This window comes from Ranitomeya imitator, chromosome 5 (genome assembly GCF_032444005.1).
Source record: "Ranitomeya imitator isolate aRanImi1 chromosome 5, aRanImi1.pri, whole genome shotgun sequence".
Taxonomy (NCBI): domain Eukaryota; kingdom Metazoa; phylum Chordata; class Amphibia; order Anura; family Dendrobatidae; genus Ranitomeya; species Ranitomeya imitator.
The window spans coordinates 516,358,850-516,376,552 of NC_091286.1; the positions used below are offsets into that span (position 1 = coordinate 516,358,850).

The window sequence follows — 17,703 nt, forward strand, 5'->3', positions numbered from 1 at the left end:
CTCTTTGTCGTAGGACATTACGAGATTTTGTTTGTGCATTTGGCAGTGGATTACTGCACCATTGAGTTTCATCCTTAGCAGTCCAAATGTCGCCTGCACTTTGAGGCACAGAATCATCCTCAACACTTTCGTCTGATTCGTATTCATTTTCATGCTCTATGACCATTTCTTGTTCAATGTCTGAATCTTCTTCAGTAACATCCACTTGTGGTACATAGTTTTCATCATCAGATGGAACATATGGTTCATCCTCATGCTCAGAATCAGATTCTTCTAGCATTCGCATTATTTCGTCAGACGTAAATCTGTAAATATGAAAAAATGTAAAATAAATAATTTTCCGAAATACTACATTATTGGCTTTTCACAAAATTATACTAACCTGCAAACACGTTTTCTTGGATTATGGCGGAAACTAGATCCAGCATTACTATCACTCATGATGACTTGCTAGATGAATTTTGGCTTCGTATTTTGTGCTGAATATAAATAAAACATCGTAAAACAATATGTAGATACTAATTATTATCCATTTTTCGTATAAAAATTATACCTATAGTGATAAGTTTCATACAAAATATATGTAAGCCAAGTCCAGGCTGAAAGACAATTTGACTGTTCTGTCCCCACATAATGAGAATAAAGGTATAACTGGCTGTTAGATGCTGTGAGACTTTCCTACCTTCGTTTCCAAGAAATTGAAGACTTCACAAGCCTAGAAATGTGTGCTCACAGCAATGAGATGAACAGCAAAATGGCTAATGAGAGGAGGGAGGCAGGAAGACAAGTAGAAGCCACTCCCAGTTTGAATTAACTTAATTGACAGCAACATAAGTGACCAGTAACAACACTGAACAATAGATATCAGCATAACATTTGTAGCTGAATGAACTTTAGTTTCTGAAACCAAGTAAAGTCTTCCCACAGTGGAGGTATATGTGAAGGTACAATTGTACCTATGCAGCCTGTTAAGGTTGTAAAATTATGCAGCCTGACAAGGGTTAAGGACACCTAAAGGTGCACCAGGACCAGACAGACGTCCATATTTATACATTGGTATATGCATACTGATATAGCCATTTTTTTTTTTCCTAGGTACGGATTTACGGAATTTAAGCAACAGACTTTTAGCTAATTTCAGGCATATGTATGTCTGTCACTCTTTTTTTCAGGCATAGATACTAAGCAACTGGTCATGTGGTTAATCCTACTTGTATTTTCCCTTTCCCACCCCCCTCTTCCCACCCCTACTTCCCCAACTGAGAAGCATACTACTATCTACAAAATGTATTGTTAAAGTTCAAAATGTTCAATAAAAATTGATTGAAAAAGATAAATTCAGAATTAATCTTATTTTGTGCAGTGTATTGTGGTAGGTCAGATGAATGTTACATAAAAGTGATCTGTTAGGTCAGCTAAGTAAGGCTATCTTACATATACAAATTGGAAGTAATGGATTGCTGATACAATGTATCAAACACTAAATAGCATATGAAAAAAATTAGCTAACAATGGTTTATTATGCCAATGATAAAGCTTTTATATAAACCCTTCCAATGTAAAAAAAAACAAAACAAACAAAAAAAAACAACTACCAAAATAGAACTGCAGTCTTTGTTTTTTTTTTAATCAATCTTATCTCTGCAGTTAATTCTGGCACACATGTAGCTTTAAGCATTTTTTCCATTTTTAAGCCCCCGTCACACACAGCGAGATCGCTAGCGAGATCGCTAGCGAGATCGCTAGCGAGATCGCTGCTGAGTCACAAGTTTTGTGACGCAACAGCGATCTCAGTAACGATCTCGCTATGTGTGACACGTAGCAGCGACCAGGCCCCTGCTGTGAGATCGCTGGTCGTGTCAGAATGGCCTGGACCTTTTTTTGATTGTTGAGGTCCCGCTGGGTAGCACACATCGCTGTGTTTGACACCTTACCAACGACCTCGCTGACAGGACGTCCCATTGAATCATCATGAAATAGCATCGTTCTACAGGTCGCTACAGGTCGCCGCATCGCTGCTGCGTCGTTGGTGAGATCTCACTGTTTGACATCTCACCAGCGACCACATAGCGACGCTTGAGCGATCCCTGACAGGTCGTATCGTTGTCGGAATCGCTCATGCGTCGCTATGTGTGACGGGGCCTTTAGAGGTTGATTCCACTCAAACAGTAATCGAATCTGCTGTGACTGAGCAAGAGGAAGGTAAGACAATCTACCGTAAAACATTTTTTTACAGTTTATTTGCAAAATTAGGCAAACTTAATTAAAACTCTTTAATTAAAGTTTCTTATTTTGATACTGTCGAGTCTGTGTAAATCTTTCACATAGCTGGCTGCTCTGGCGCTTTTAACATAGATCTGACAGCAAGTTGCCCGTGTCCGTTTTCTCTTATCTTCATCTCCCTATTAACATTATCTATGATGGCCATACATACAGGTGTGTGAAAAAGTTTTTGCCTCCTCAAAGTCCTGACCTTAATCCGATCAGATGCTGTGGCATGACCTTAAACACTGTTCATGCTCGGAAACCCGCTAATGTGGCGGAATTACAACAATTCTGCAAAGATGAGTGGGCCATGAATGCAGTTGTTGCTGCTAAGGTTGCCCAATCAGTTATTAGGTTTAGGGGGAAATATTTTTTTTCACTCAGGGCTCTGTAGGTTTGGATTTCTTTTTCCCTTAATAATAAAGAGCTTCATTCAAAAACTGCATTTTGTGTTATCTTTGTCTAATATTTAAATTTATTTGGTGATGTGAAACATTTAAGTGTGACAAACATGGAAAAGAATAGGAAATCAGGAAGGGGGAAAATACTTTTTCACACAACTGTATACGATAACTGCAAGCGAGCGCTCATGCAATCTTCAGCTGTTTTCCCCGACTGCCCCATTTAAATGGGTAGAGCAGGGAAAACTGTTCCCAATTGGTTCTGAAAGTGGCTTATCTCTCAAACTGTCCCTTTTCTCCCTTTATATAATCTGTTAGGGAGAATCCGCTGTGTCAGTTTAAATATATAAATTGGGGTAGTAATTTGTAAGTAATCATAGAAAACCCAAAAAAAGAATTTTATTGAATATTATTAACCCCTTTACCCCCAAGGGTGGTTTGCACGTTAATGACCGGGCCAATTTTTACAATTCTGACCACTGTCCCTTTATGAGGTTATAACTCTGGAACGCTTCAATGGATCCTGGTGATTCTGACATTGTTTTCTCGTGACATATTGTACTTCATGACAATGGTAAAAATTATTTGATAGTACCTGCGTTTATTTGTGAAAAAAACGGAAATTTGGCGAAAATTATGAAAATTTCGCAATTTTCCAACTTTGAATTTTTATGCAATTAAATCACAGAGATATGTCACACAAATTACTTAATAAATAACATTTCCCACATGTCTACTTTACATCAGCACAATTTTGGAAACAAAATTTTTTTTTGTTAGGGAGTTATAAGGGTTAAAAGTTGACCAGCAATTTCTCATTTCTACAACACCATTTTATTTTAGGGACCACATCTCATTTGAAGTCATTTTGAGGGGTCTATATGATAGAAAATACCCAAGTGTGACACCATTCTAAAAACTACACCCCTCAAGGTGCTCAAAACCATATTCAAGAAGTTTATTAACCCTTCTGGTGCTTCACAGGAATTTTTTGAATGTTTAAATAAAAATGAACATTTAACTTTTTTTCACAAAAAATTTAATTCAGCTCCAATTTGTTTTATTTTACCAAGGGTAAGAGGAGAAAATGGACCCCAAACATTGTTGTACAATTTGTCCTGAGTATGCCAATACCCCACATGTGGGGGTAAACCACTGTTTGGGCGCATGACAGAGCTTGGAAGCGAAGGAGCGCCATTTGACTTTCAATGCAAAATTGACTGGAATTGAGATGGGACGCCATGTTTCGTTTGGAGAGCCCCTGATGTGGCTAAACATTGAAACCCCCCACAAGTGACACCATTTTGGAAAGTAGACCCCCTAAGGAACTTATCTAGAGGTGTGGTGAGCACTTTGACCCAACAAGTGCTTCACAGAAGTTTATAATGTAGAACCGTAAAAATAAAAAATCATATTTTTTCACAAAAATTATCTTTTCGCCCCCAATTTTTTATTTTCCCAAGGGTAAGAGAAGAAATTGGACCCCAAAAGTTGTTGTACAATTTGTCCTGAGTACGCTGATAGCCCATATGTGGGGGTAAACCACTGTTTGGGCGGATGGGAGAGCTCGGAAGGGAAGGAGCGCCGTTTGACTTTTCAATGCAAAATTGACAGGAATTGAGATGGGACCTCATGTTGCGTTTGAAGAGCCACTGATGTGCCTAAACATTGAAACCCCCCACAAGTGACACCATTTTGGAAAGTAGACCCCCTAAGGAACTTATCTAGAGGTGTGGTGAGCACTTTGACCCACCAAGTGCTTCACAGAAGTTTATAATGTAGAACCGTAAAAATAAAAAATCATATTTTTTCACAAAAATTATCTTTTTGCCCCCAATTTTTTATTTTCCCAAGGGTAAGAGAAGAAATTGGACCCCAAAAGTTGTTGTACAATTTGTCCTGAGTATGCTGATACCCCTTATGTGGGGGTAAACCACTGTTTGGGTGGATGGGAGAGCTCGGAAGGGAAGGAGCGCCGTTTGACTTTTCAAAGCAAAATTGACAGGAATTGAGATGGGACGCCATGTTGCGTTTGAAGAGCCACTGATGTGCCTAAACATTGAAACCCCCCACAAATGACACCATTTTGGAAAGTAGACCCCCTAAGGAACTTATCTAGAGGTGTGGTGAGCACTTTGACCCACCAAGTGCTTCACAGAAGTTTATAATGCAGAGCCGTAAAAATAAAACAAAATTTTTTTCCCACAAAAATTATTTTTTTAGCCCCCAGTTTTGTATTTTCCTGAGGGTAACAGGAGAAATTGGACCCCAAAATTTGTTGCCCAATTTGTCCTGAGTGCGATGATACACCATATGTGGGGGGAACCACTGTTTGGGCACATGGGAGGGCTCAGAAGGGAAGGAGTGCCATTTGAATGCAGACTTAGATGGAATGGTCTGCAGGTGTCACATTGCGTTTGCAGAGCCCCTAATGTACCTAAACAGTAGAAACCCCCCACAAGTGACACCATTTTGGAAAGTAGACCCCCTTAGGAACTTATCTAGATGTGTGCTGAGCGCTTTGACCCACCAAGGGCTTCACAGAAGTTTATAATGGAGAGCCGTAAAAATAAAACAAAAATTTTTTCCCACAAAAATTATTTTTTAGCCCCCAGTTTTGTATTTTCCCGAGGGTAACAGGAGAAATTCGACCCCACAATTTGTTGTCCAATTTGTCCTGAGTGCGCTGATACCCCATATGTGGGGGGGAACCACTGTTTGGGCGCATGGGAGGGCTCGGAAGGGAAGGAGCTCCATTTGGAATGAGGACTTAGATGGAATGGTCTGCAGGTGTCACATTGCATTTGCAGAGCCCCTAATGTACCTAAACAGTAGAAACCTCCCACAAGTGACACCATTTTGGAAACTAGACCCCCTAAGGAACTCATCTAGATGTGTTGTGATAGCTTTGAACCCCCAAGTGTTTCACTACAGTTTGTAACGCAGAGCCGTGAAAATAAAAAAAAAAAATCTTTCCCCCCAAAATTATTTTTTAGCCCCCAGTTTTGTATTTTCCCGAGGGTAAGAGGAGAAATTCGACCCCAAAAGTTGTTGTCCAATTTGTCCTGAGTACGCCGATACCCCGTATGTTGGGGGAAACCACCGTTTGAGCGCATGGCAGAGCTCGGAAGGGAAGGAGCGCCATTTGGAATGCAGACTTAGATGGAATGGTCTGCAGACGTCACATTGCGTTTGCAGAACCCCTAATGTACCTAAACAGTAGAAACCCCCCACAAGTGACCCCATATTGGAAACTAGACCCCCCAGGGAACTAATCTAGATGTGTTGTGAGAACTTTGAACCCCCAAGTGTTTCACTACAGTTTATAACGCAGAGCCGTGAAAATAAAAAATCTTTTTTTTCCCACAAAAAATATGTTTTAGCCCCGAGTTTTGTATTTTCCCAAGGGTAACAGGAGAAATTGGACCCCAAAAGTTGTTGTCCTATTTGTCCTGAGTACGCTGATACCCCATATGTTGGGGTAAACCCCTGTTTGGGCACACGGGAGAGCTCGGAAGGGAAGAAGCACTGTTTTACTTTTTCAACGCAGAATTGGCTGGAATTGAGATCGGACGCCATGTCGCGTTTGGAGAGCCCCTGATGTGCCTAAACAGTGGAAACCCCCCAATTATAACTGAAACCCTAATCCAAACACATCCCTAACCCTAATCCCAACAGTAACCCTAACCACACCTCTAACCCTGACACACCCCTAACCCTAATCCCAACCCTATTCCCAACCGTAAATGTAATCTAAACCCTAACTGTAACTTTAGCCCCAACCCAAACTGTAGCCCTAGCCCTAACCCTAGCCCTAACCCTAACCCTAGCCCTAGCCCTAACCCTAGCCCTAACCCTAGCCCTAACCCTAACCCTAGCCCTAACCCTAGCCCTAACCCTAACCCTAGCCCTAACCCTAGCCCTAACCCTAACCCTAGCCCTAACCCTAGCCCTAACCCTAGCCCTAACCCTAGCCCTAGCCCTAACCCTAGCCCTAACTCTAACCCTAGCCCTAATGGGAAAATGGAAATAAATACATTTTTTAAATTTTTCCCTAACTAAGGGGGTGATGAAGGGGGGTTTGATTTACTTTTATAGCGGGTTTTTTAGCGGATTTTTATGATTGGCAGCCGTCACACACTGAAAGACGCTTTTTATTGCAAAAAATATTTTTTGCGTTACCACATTTTGAGAGCTATAATTTTTCTATATTTTGGTCCACAGAGTCATGTGAGGTCTTGTTTTTTGCGGGACGAGTTGATGTTTTTATTGGTAACATTTTCGGGCACGTGACATTTTTTAATCGCTTTTTATTCCGATTTTTGTGAGGCAGAATGACCAAAAACCAGCTATTCATGAATTTCTTTTGGGGGAGGCGTTTATACCGTTCCGCGTTTGGTAAAATTGATGAAGCAGTTTTATTCTTCGGGTCAGTACGATTACAGCGATACCTCATTTATATCATTTTTTTATGTTTTGGCGCTTTTATACGATAAAAACTATTTTATAGAAAAAATAATTATTTTTGCATCACTTTATTCTCAGGACTATAACTTTTTTATTTTTTTGCTGATTATGCTGTATGGTGGCTCGTTTTTTGCGGGACAAGATGTCGCTTTCAGCGGTACCATGGTTAGTTATATCTGTCTTTTTGATCGCGTGTTATTCCACTTTTTGTTCGGCGGTATGATAATAAAGCGTTGTTTTTTGCCTCGTTTTTTTTTTTTTTTTCTTACGGTGTTTACTGAAGGGGTTAACTAGTGGGCCAGTTTTATAGGTCGGGCCGTTACGGACGCGGCGATACTAAATATGTGTACTTTTATTGTTTTTTTTTTATTATTTAGATAAAGAAATGTATTTATGGGAATAATATTTTTTTTTTTTTTTTCATTATTTTGGAATATTTTTTTTTATTTTTTTTACACATTTGAAATTTTTTTTTTTTACTTTTTTACTTTGTCCCAGGGGGGGACATCACAGATCAGTGATCTGACAGTTTGCACAGCACTCTGTCAGATCACTGATCTGACATGCAGCGCTGCATGCTTCACAGTGCCTGCTCTGAGCAGGCTCTGTGAAGCCACCTCCCTCCCTGCAGGACCCGGATCCGCGGCCATCTTGGATCCGGGGCTGGAGGGAGCAGGGAGGGAGGTGAGACCCTCGCAGCAACGCGATCACATCGCGTTGCTGCGGGGGGCTCAGGGAAGCCCGCAGGGAGCCCCCTCCCTGCGCGGTGCTTCCCTGTACCGCCGGCACATCGCGATCATCTTTGATCGCGGTGTGCCGGGGGTTAATGTGCCGGGGGCGGTCCGTGACCGCTCCTGGCACATAGTGCCGGATGTCAGCTGCGATAAACAGCTGACACCCGGCCGCGATCGGCGGCGCTCCCCCCGTGAGCGCTGCCGATCGCATATGACGTACTATTGCGTCCTTGGGAAGTAAAGCCCACCCCACATGGACGCAATAGTACGTCTAATGGCAGAAAGGGGTTAAAGTGCTACCAACCTGTGGCTGCACCAAAACATAAACAAAAACACACTGTGAAAAAACTAGTATGGGGGAAGGGACCTGCCCTATGCGGTAAACTATGCTGAAGTCTGCCTACCTGCGGGGGTTGGCGCCCTAGGGGAAGCGTTTTTGCGCCCCCGCTCTGTGACGGTTGACCCTAGGGTCCCTAGATTGACCCTAGTGTCCCTAGATTGACCCTAGTAACCCAAATGGGTCCCTCTACCCACATAATCATGTACTAAAGGTCCCCTTTTGGCTAGACATAAAGCATACCTATAACTAGGGAGTCCTGTACCCCACACCGTGCAATAAAAACAATTGGAGAACATGTATAGGCTTTTGACGGCGATGTAATGCACTTTGCACACCTATTATACATAATCCATATCAAGCAGTCCCTTTGTATGAATCACTGTATTAAAGCTGTGAAATATATTATCATCAATATTGTCCGCCAGACAGATCAAGGCTGATATAGTATTCTGATGCAAAACTCTGGACTATATCCCATATGAACAAATATCCCACATAGGCAAAATAGCAGGAATCGATATCCTCCATTACCCGTATCGTCAGTCAGCCATAACCAATAAACCCCTGTCACATTCCATAGGACATAAATCACAAAGGTGGGAACATGCAAGTACAGCTGATACTCATCGTCAGGTGAGGTGACGTCCGCCTACTGTCTATGTAGCCTCAACGCGTTTCGGACTCCCTAGTTATAGGTATGCTTTATGTCTAGCCAAGAGGGGACCTTAAGTACGTGATTGTGTGGGTAGAGGGACTCATTTGGGTTACTAGGGTCAATCTAGGGAGCCTAGGGTCAGCCGTAGCTGAGCGGGGGCGCCAAAACGTTTCCCCTAGGGCGCCAACCCCCGCAGGTAGGCAGACTTCAGCATAGTTTACCGCATAGGGCATGTCCCTTTCCCCATACTATTTTTTTCACAGTGTGTTTTTGTTTATGTTTTGGTGCAGCCACAGGTTGGTGGCATTTTAATAATATTTAATAAAATTCTTTTTTTGGAGAATCCGCTGTCTATATGCATAATAAATGGACTCTATCAGCACAAAATGACTGTTCAAACTAAGCAGCTTGGCGGATGCAGAAAGGTGTGGCCAATCATTTAAATACTCATTCCTACCTTCTTGTTCTCCCTCAATCTCCACACCCCCTTCTGTTTTGATTGACGGATTTGGCTTTGTACAGCCAGAGAAAGGTAGAAATAGATGAAAAACAAGCAGGTGGAAGGACCCAACGAGCACCTGTAATTGCTTTTCAGTGCTGACAGTATTACAGGAGGCTGATTCTGCTAATATCGATAGGTTTGGCTGACTGTAGATTAATGTGTGTGGGGCCCTTAGAGATAGTAGCAGGGATGGGAGGAGGTTGCACACAGCAGATCAGAGTGTAGAGAGGAGGTTAGCATTCAGGTTATTAGGGAGGGAGGGTATAAAGATAGGTATTTAGAAAGGATATTTTAGGTACCAGGCCAACTCCTTAACCCTTTCCCGACATGCGCCGTACTAGTACTGCTCTGCGGGACCTGAGTTCCCACAAACCGCAGTACTAGTACGGCGGCACGATCGCGTGATCTCACAGTGAGCACCGCGGCGATTGCGTGCGGGTGTCAGCTGTATGTGACAGCTGACACCCCGCAGCAATGGCCACGATCGGCGTTATTTTAAAAAGGGCATTTTAGATACCGAAACACACAACCCCTTGAAGTCAGGAAGCAGAGGAGCAGCCTGCTCATGAAGAAACAATATGAGACCACTTGTTAAAAAAAAATAAGGTTACAATCTTCAATACTTTATTAATTTCTTAGACTCACTAACATGTAATTTGCTACCTTCTCTAAGTTCAATACTTTTTACCTTTATGCTGACAGATGCCGATACTCGTGATTAAAATGCCATTCCTTTCTCTGTACATTATTTGATTTCTCTCTCTTTTTGTGAAAAAAATATGATTTTCTTTTACGGCTCTACATTATAAACTTCTGCGAAGCACTTGGAGGTTCAAAGTGCTCATCACACATCTAGATTAGTTACTTTCCACAATGGTGTCACTTGTGGGGGTTTCCACTGTTTAGGCATATCAGAGGCTCTCCAAACGCGACATGGTGTCCGATCTCAAATCCAGCAAATTTTGCATTGAAAAGTCAAATGGTGCTCCTTCGCTTCCGAGCTCTGCCATACGCCCAATCAGTGGTTTACCCCCACATATGGGTATCAGCGTACTCAGGACAAATTGTACATTCCAAAAATTCCTATGAAGCACCTGAAGGGTTAATAAACTTTTTGAAGGTGGTTTTGAGTAGCTTGAGGGGTGCAGTTTTTAGAATGGTGTTACTTTTGGGCATTTTCTGTCATATAGACCCCTCAAAGTGACTTCAAGTGTGAGGTGGTCCCTAAAAAAATGGTTTTGCAAATTTTGTTGTAAAAATGAGAAATCTCTGGTTAACTTTTAACCCTTATAACGTCCTAACAAAAACATTGTTTCCAAAATTGTGCTAATGTAAAGCAGACATGTGGGTAATGTTATTTATTAACTATTTTGTATGATATGACTCTAATTTAAGGGTATAAAAACTAAAAGTTTAAAAATTGCAAAATTTTCACCAAATTTCCATTTTTTTCACAAAAAAACCCAAGTCAAATCAAAGAAATTTTACCACTATCATAAAGTACAATATGTGACGAGAAAACATTCTCAGAATCACAAGGATCCATTGAAGCGTTTCAGAGTTATGACCTCATAAAGTGACAGTGGTCAGAATTGAAAAAATGGCCTGGTCAGGAAGTTGAAAACAGGCTATGGGGTGAAGGGGTTAAGGTTATCAGTTCAGACCAGCAGCATGGTGGCTCTGCCAGTCCAAACTGAGTACTCTCCAAGGCTGTTAATATTAGACATCTTTTCCTCTGAAGCTTGTGAGAAGCACTGTGGCTCCGAGGCTTGGTATATCCAACGATCCTGCCAGCTTCAGAGCAATGCTTGCTGGCTCTAAAGCTTAGAGCCTGCTAGTGGCAAGCTTAACTAGATAACCAACCACTGTGAGACTGCAGGGTGGCCATTGACCCTAGACAATAGACTGTAACCTACAGAATTACAAATTCCTCCGTTTTTGAGAACAGATAGGATTTCTAATAAATGGTAAACTGTAAAATTGTTTTTTTTTATGGCATTTTGCAATCATAACCATTTAAGAACTCGAGACAGCTGTATTAACTCAAGGTTGCCACTAACATGTCAAAATATTTTTCCAGTGATATCCATAGCCTTTAATGTCTTGCATTACTTGCAGACTTATACTCCTCGATATCAGAAGACCTGAGTGAGCTAAGCACTCTTTATGACACGGAGGTAATGGCATCTAATCCTATCTTAGCTTAAACATTACTGGTTCCTTTAATAGCATGTGATCTTTTCTTGTAGTTCTCTCACGATTACAGGGCGTATTTTGAGAACCACCTAGAGACTTTGCCCAGTGTTGGCCCTCCGACTATCCTGGCATACAAAAGAGAATCCTCAGAAGACAACCGGCTACTGACAATGATGAAGGTAGTTAATTAGATACTTCTTGTCTAACATGCATGAAAAGGTCAGGAGTGTGATACTGCTGTGGAGCAATCCTCCCGGTATCAGGTAAGAGAGAATCCGATTAGAACATTTCAGCAATGTCTCAGTAGTTATGCCACTCTTTATTCCACATGCACATTATTCATGGAGTGTGGAATTCCTGCTCTTATGCCATCCAATGTGTTCTCTTTGATGTAGATCCTGAGGGAGCAGTCTGGAAAGCAACTGTGTGAATTCTGTGGAAAACCATTGCGGCCTTTCCATCTGGGAAGCACCACAGATAAAGCAATTTCTAATGAGGTACATTGTTCATATATGAAGGAGGCATGAGGCCACTGTGGTACGAGGGCATTGTGGGGTATTGAGGTATTCAGACAGATTTCAGCATCTGTGTTACGCCTCAAATACTCTACAGTTCAAATCTGCTGTACGTCCAGCATAGATTGGAGGCTTACAGGGGTTGTCCATTACTTAGGTATTGATGCGCTATTCTTATGTCATCAATATCATATTGGTGACTGTACGGCACCCAGCACCTCCGCTGATCAGCTCCAGTGGTGGGCAGATATAAGCCATGTATGAAGTCAGATGAGCACAGCGCTATACCCTGTGGAGTTGCCATGGCCGGGTACCACAGTTTTACTTCTCACTTGAATAGGAGCTGAGCTGCGGCCTTTGGTAACAGCCACTACATAGTGAATGGAGCGGTGCTGATCCGGCGCTGTACACTGCGCACATCCAGACGTCACCGGAGCTGATAGTAGCTGACCGGTGGGGAGTGCAGGATGTTGGACCCCACTGTGCTGATATTGAGCATATATCTTTTTTGATATACTGTAAATCGTGATCTAGCTGAGGAGTCTTTTTTTAAGCAGTGAAGTACAGTACATAGACAGTCTCCCATCAATTATTGACCCACCTCAAAGTGTAGGCCCAGCCAACAAGCATTAGATCATCATTCTCACCCACTGCCATAGTGCAAATAAAAAGCTACTGATGCAGTGGGCTGCAGAGACATTACTTTTAAAGGGAACCTGTCACATGAAAAACAAACGCTATTATCCTGCAGATATGAGGTTAGTCTGCAGGTTCTCGCATTCTGAACCTGCTCAGCGCATACACAGAAAAACCGCTGCAGGGAGAAAATGAACTTTATTCCTCTTGGTTACCTTTCAGGTTGCAGTCACAGGGGTGGTGCGAGATCAGTAAACAGACCACCAGCACTGAAGCTCAGCATTAGGGCCGTGTGTTATCTGCCTGTTTTGTGGTTCAATAAAGTATTGCAACACTGTTTTACCCTCACCCTCTGTTGTCTGAGTAGCGTTATGCCCATGTTAAAGGGAGCGTGGGCGTTCAGTGGGATGATCACTGGTTCATGCGGTTTCGGCTAGCGGACCGGAGCGCCTGCCGACCCCTCCCGTGTCTCCACATTATTATTATAAGACAGAGAGAAGGATTGTTGTTTTTTAATATTCATTATTTAAGGACATTATTACTATGGGAGCTGTAAATATGTAAGGAGGCACAGAGGTCATTCCTATTATAGGGAGGCACAGCGACATCTATATATATGAGGCATCGTGATTACTTGCTAATCCCGCCCCCTCCACATCACCACATAATCCTGCCCCCCACCCCATTACCACACACAATCCTGCCCCCACCACATTACCACACACAATCCCGCCCCCTCACAACATTACCACTTACAATCCCGCCCCCCCACCACATTACCACACATAATCCCGCCCTCCACCACATTACCACACACAATCCGCACCACATCACAACACACAATCCCACCCCCACTACATTATCACACACAATCCCGCCCCCTACCACATCACCACGCACAATCCGCACCACATCACCACACACAATCCCGCCCCCCACCACATTGCCACAAACAATCCCGCCCCCCACCACATTACCACACACAATCCTGCCCCCCACTACATCACCACACACAATCCGCACCACATCACCACACACAATCCCGCCCCCCAAATTACCACACGCAATCCCGCCCCCACCACATTGCCACACACAATCCTGCCCCCCACTACATCACCACACACAATCCGCACCACATCACCACACACAATCCCGCCCCCCAAATTACCACACACAATCTTGCCCCCCACCACATTACCACACACAATACCGCCCCCCCACCACATCACCACTCACAATTCGCACCACATCACCACACACAATCCCGCCCCCACCACATTGCCACACAATCCCGCCCCCCACCACATCACCACACACAATCCGCACCACATCACCATACACAATCCCGCCCCCTTAATTACCACACACAATCCCGCCCCCACCACATCACCACACACAATCCCGCCCCCCACCACATCACCACACACAATCCGCACCACATTACTACACACAGTCCCACCCCCCACCACATTACCACACACAATCCCACCCCCCACCACATCACCACACACAATCCGCACCACATCACCACACAAAATCCCACCACATTACCACACACAATCCCGCCCCCCACCACATTACCACACACAATCCTGCCCCCCTCCACATTACCACACACAATCCCGGCCTCTACCACATTACCACACACAATCCCGCCCCCCACCACATTACCACACACAATCCGCACCACATCACCACATTACCACACACAATCCCGCCCCATCACATTACCACACACAATCTCGCCCCCCCACCACATTACCACACATAATCCGGCCCCCCACCACATTAACACACAATCCGCACCACATCACCACACACAATCCTGCCCCCCACCACATCACCACACATAATCCCGCCCCCCACCACATCACCATACATAATCCTGCCCCCCACCACATTTCCACAGATAATCCAGCCCTCTACCACATTACCACACATAATACCGCCCCCACCACGTTACCACACACAATCCGCACCACATCACACTTAATCCTGCCCCCCACCACATCACCACACATAATCCTGCCCCCTACCACATTACCACAGATAATCCTGCCCCCCCACCACATCACCACACATAACCCCGCCCCCAACACATCACCACCACATAATCCTGCCCCCCACCACATTACCACAGATAATCCCGCCCTCCACCACATTACCATACATAATCCCACCCCCCCACCACATTGCCACACATAATCCCGCCCCCACCACATTGCCACACATAATCCCACCCCCACCACATCACCACACATAATGCCACCCCCACCACATTACCACGCATAATCCCACCCCCCAACACATCACCACAGATAATCCCGGCCTCCACCACATTACCACACATAATCCCGCCCCCCACCACATCACCACAAATAATCCTGCCCCCACCACATCACCACACATAATCCTGCCCCCCACCACATTACCACACATAATCCTGCCCCCCACCACATCACCACACATAATCCCGCCCCCACCACATAATCACAGATAATCCCCCCACCACATTACCACACATAATCCCGCCCCCCACCACATTACCACATATAATCCCGCCCCCCCACATTACCACACAAGGCTCTGTCCCCACACATTACCACACGAGGCTCTGTCCCCACACATTACCACACGAGGCTCCGTCCCCACAAATTACCACACGAGGCTCCGTTCCCCCACATTACCACACGAGGCTCCGTCCTCACACATTACCACACGAGGCTCTGTCCCCACACATTACCACACGAGGCTCCGTCCTCACACATTACCACACGAGGCTCCGTCCCCCCACATTACCACACGAGGCTCCGTTCCCCCACATTACCACAGGAGGCTCCGTCCCCACACATTACCACACGAGGCTCCGTCCCCACACATTACCACACGAGGCTCCGTCCCCCCACATTACCACACGAGGCTCAGTCCCCACACATTACCACACGAGGCTCCAGTTTGTTTTTTATTTTACTCTGTGAATAGAATGTATTATTAGTATTATTCAGATTTTTAATGATTATTATAGATATTAACTTCATTTTAAGTTAATTTACCACCTGCGTAAGCGCTATGGAATGTTGTCATTATTTACTTTAGTTTAATCACCAGCAGCGTTAATTAGATAGCAATGAGCGTGCCGAGCGTTAGCTGGCTGGAAACAGCTAGTTATAACTATAAGAAGGCACAGAGGGCACTACTAAGGAGGCAAAGAAGGGATTATTACTATGAGGAAGCACTGATAGCCATCATTGCATGGTCACTGTATGGGGGAATATCAGTACTAGTATAGTGGTTTTACTAATCAATATGGGGATATTATCACTGCTGTACATGCTGGTCATATGTGGTTATGGTCTGGCAGTATTATTTGTCTCTTATATGATGGTAATGTTGGTTTTAACATAGTTGTGTTTGGTAACAATCAGTATGGTGAGTATGGTGGCATGAGGTATTATGTGGTTATGCAGTAATTATCTGGTGGATTCAACTCACCCTTGTAGAGGACATCACATGGTCCAAATGTGGATCACAGGATTCCGTCTCCTCCAGACGTGAGGATAATGTGCAGGAATATAGGTAGAAAAATCCATCTCCAACCGAGTCCGGTTATCTTCATGATAGACACCCACTACTCTCTTTAATCTGACTTTGGCTCTTCACAACAATGCCTTCAATTGTATTGTACTACAATTAAAGATTTACATTTGTTTTATTGTATTGTGTTGGAGATGGATTTTTCTACAAATATTCTTCACATTATGTGGTTATAGTGTGGTGGTATTAATTAACCTTATATAGCGGTATTATTGGAACTATTAGTTCTGCAGTAAATCTGGATTTCCTCAAATATCAAGCTGGGTCATACCTGTAATACAGACCCCCACCTGGGGAGGAAGGTGTGGGGGAAGTTGCATATACCTGTGAGCTTTCAGATGTCTCAAAAACGTTTCTAGAATTCGCCCTTTTCTTACTTTCGACTCTGCAAAAACTCTTATGTTTCACTTATTCATTCTTGTCTGGACTATTGTAACCAGGGGTGAACCTAGCCACACTGCTGCCTGAGGCGAACTTCAAAACGGCGTCCCCCCAAACACATATACAGTACAGCCCCCCTATAGGGCTCCCATCTCATATACAGTCCCCCCATACATTACATGAGTGATAACTATTGTACATTCTACAATAGGTCTTAAATCACAGTACAGTCCTTCATACAGTATTCTGGGCACCACAGTGCTCCATACAGAATAATCCACCTCTTCCGACAAGCCTACAACCTGCAGTAACCACCGATCGACCAAACCGCTGCCTGACCATCTCTACCCTCACCTACTGTATTCTCACCCATCCCTTGTAGATTGTGAGCCTTCGCGGGCAGGGTCCTCATTCCTCCTGTACCAGTTATGACTTGTATTGTTTAAGATTATTGTACTTGTTTTTATGTATACCCCTCCTCACATGTAAAGCGCCATGGAATAAATGGCGCTATAACAATAAATAATAATAATAATAATAATAATGAGCCCCATATATTGCTCCATACAGAATAACATGCCCCATATATTGCTCCATACCATATAATGAGCCCCATATATTGCTCCAAACAGTATAATGAGCCCCACATGATGATCCATACTGTATAATGGCCACACATGATGCTCCATACTGTATAATGGCCACACAGTGCTCCATACTGTATAATGGCCACACATGATGCTCCATACTGTATAATGGCCACACAGTGCTCCATACCGTATAATGGCCACACATGATGCTCCATACTGTATAATGACCACACATAATGCTCCATACTGTATAATGGCCACACATGATGCTCCATACTGTATAATGGCCACACAGTGCTCCATACTGTATAATGGCCACACATGATATGTAGCACTGTGTGGCCATTATATTGCTCCATACAGTATAATGAGCCCCACTTGATGCTCCATACTGTATAATGGCCACACAGTGCTCCATACTGTATAA

General features: G+C 43.7%; 1 protein-coding gene across 1 annotated transcript in view; it reads left to right on the forward strand.

Annotated features, from left to right (window-relative positions):
• LOC138638306 (glutamate-rich protein 6-like) overlaps positions 1-17,703 on the forward strand; it is a 128,370-nt gene that overhangs the window by 49,855 nt on the left and 60,812 nt on the right. Inside the window, exons 4-6 of the mRNA XM_069727516.1 lie at positions 11,483-11,541; positions 11,614-11,739; positions 11,956-12,057. Coding sequence (XP_069583617.1) covers positions 11,483-11,541; positions 11,614-11,739; positions 11,956-12,057 — 287 coding nt within the window. The remainder of the gene's footprint in view (positions 1-11,482; positions 11,542-11,613; positions 11,740-11,955; positions 12,058-17,703) is intronic.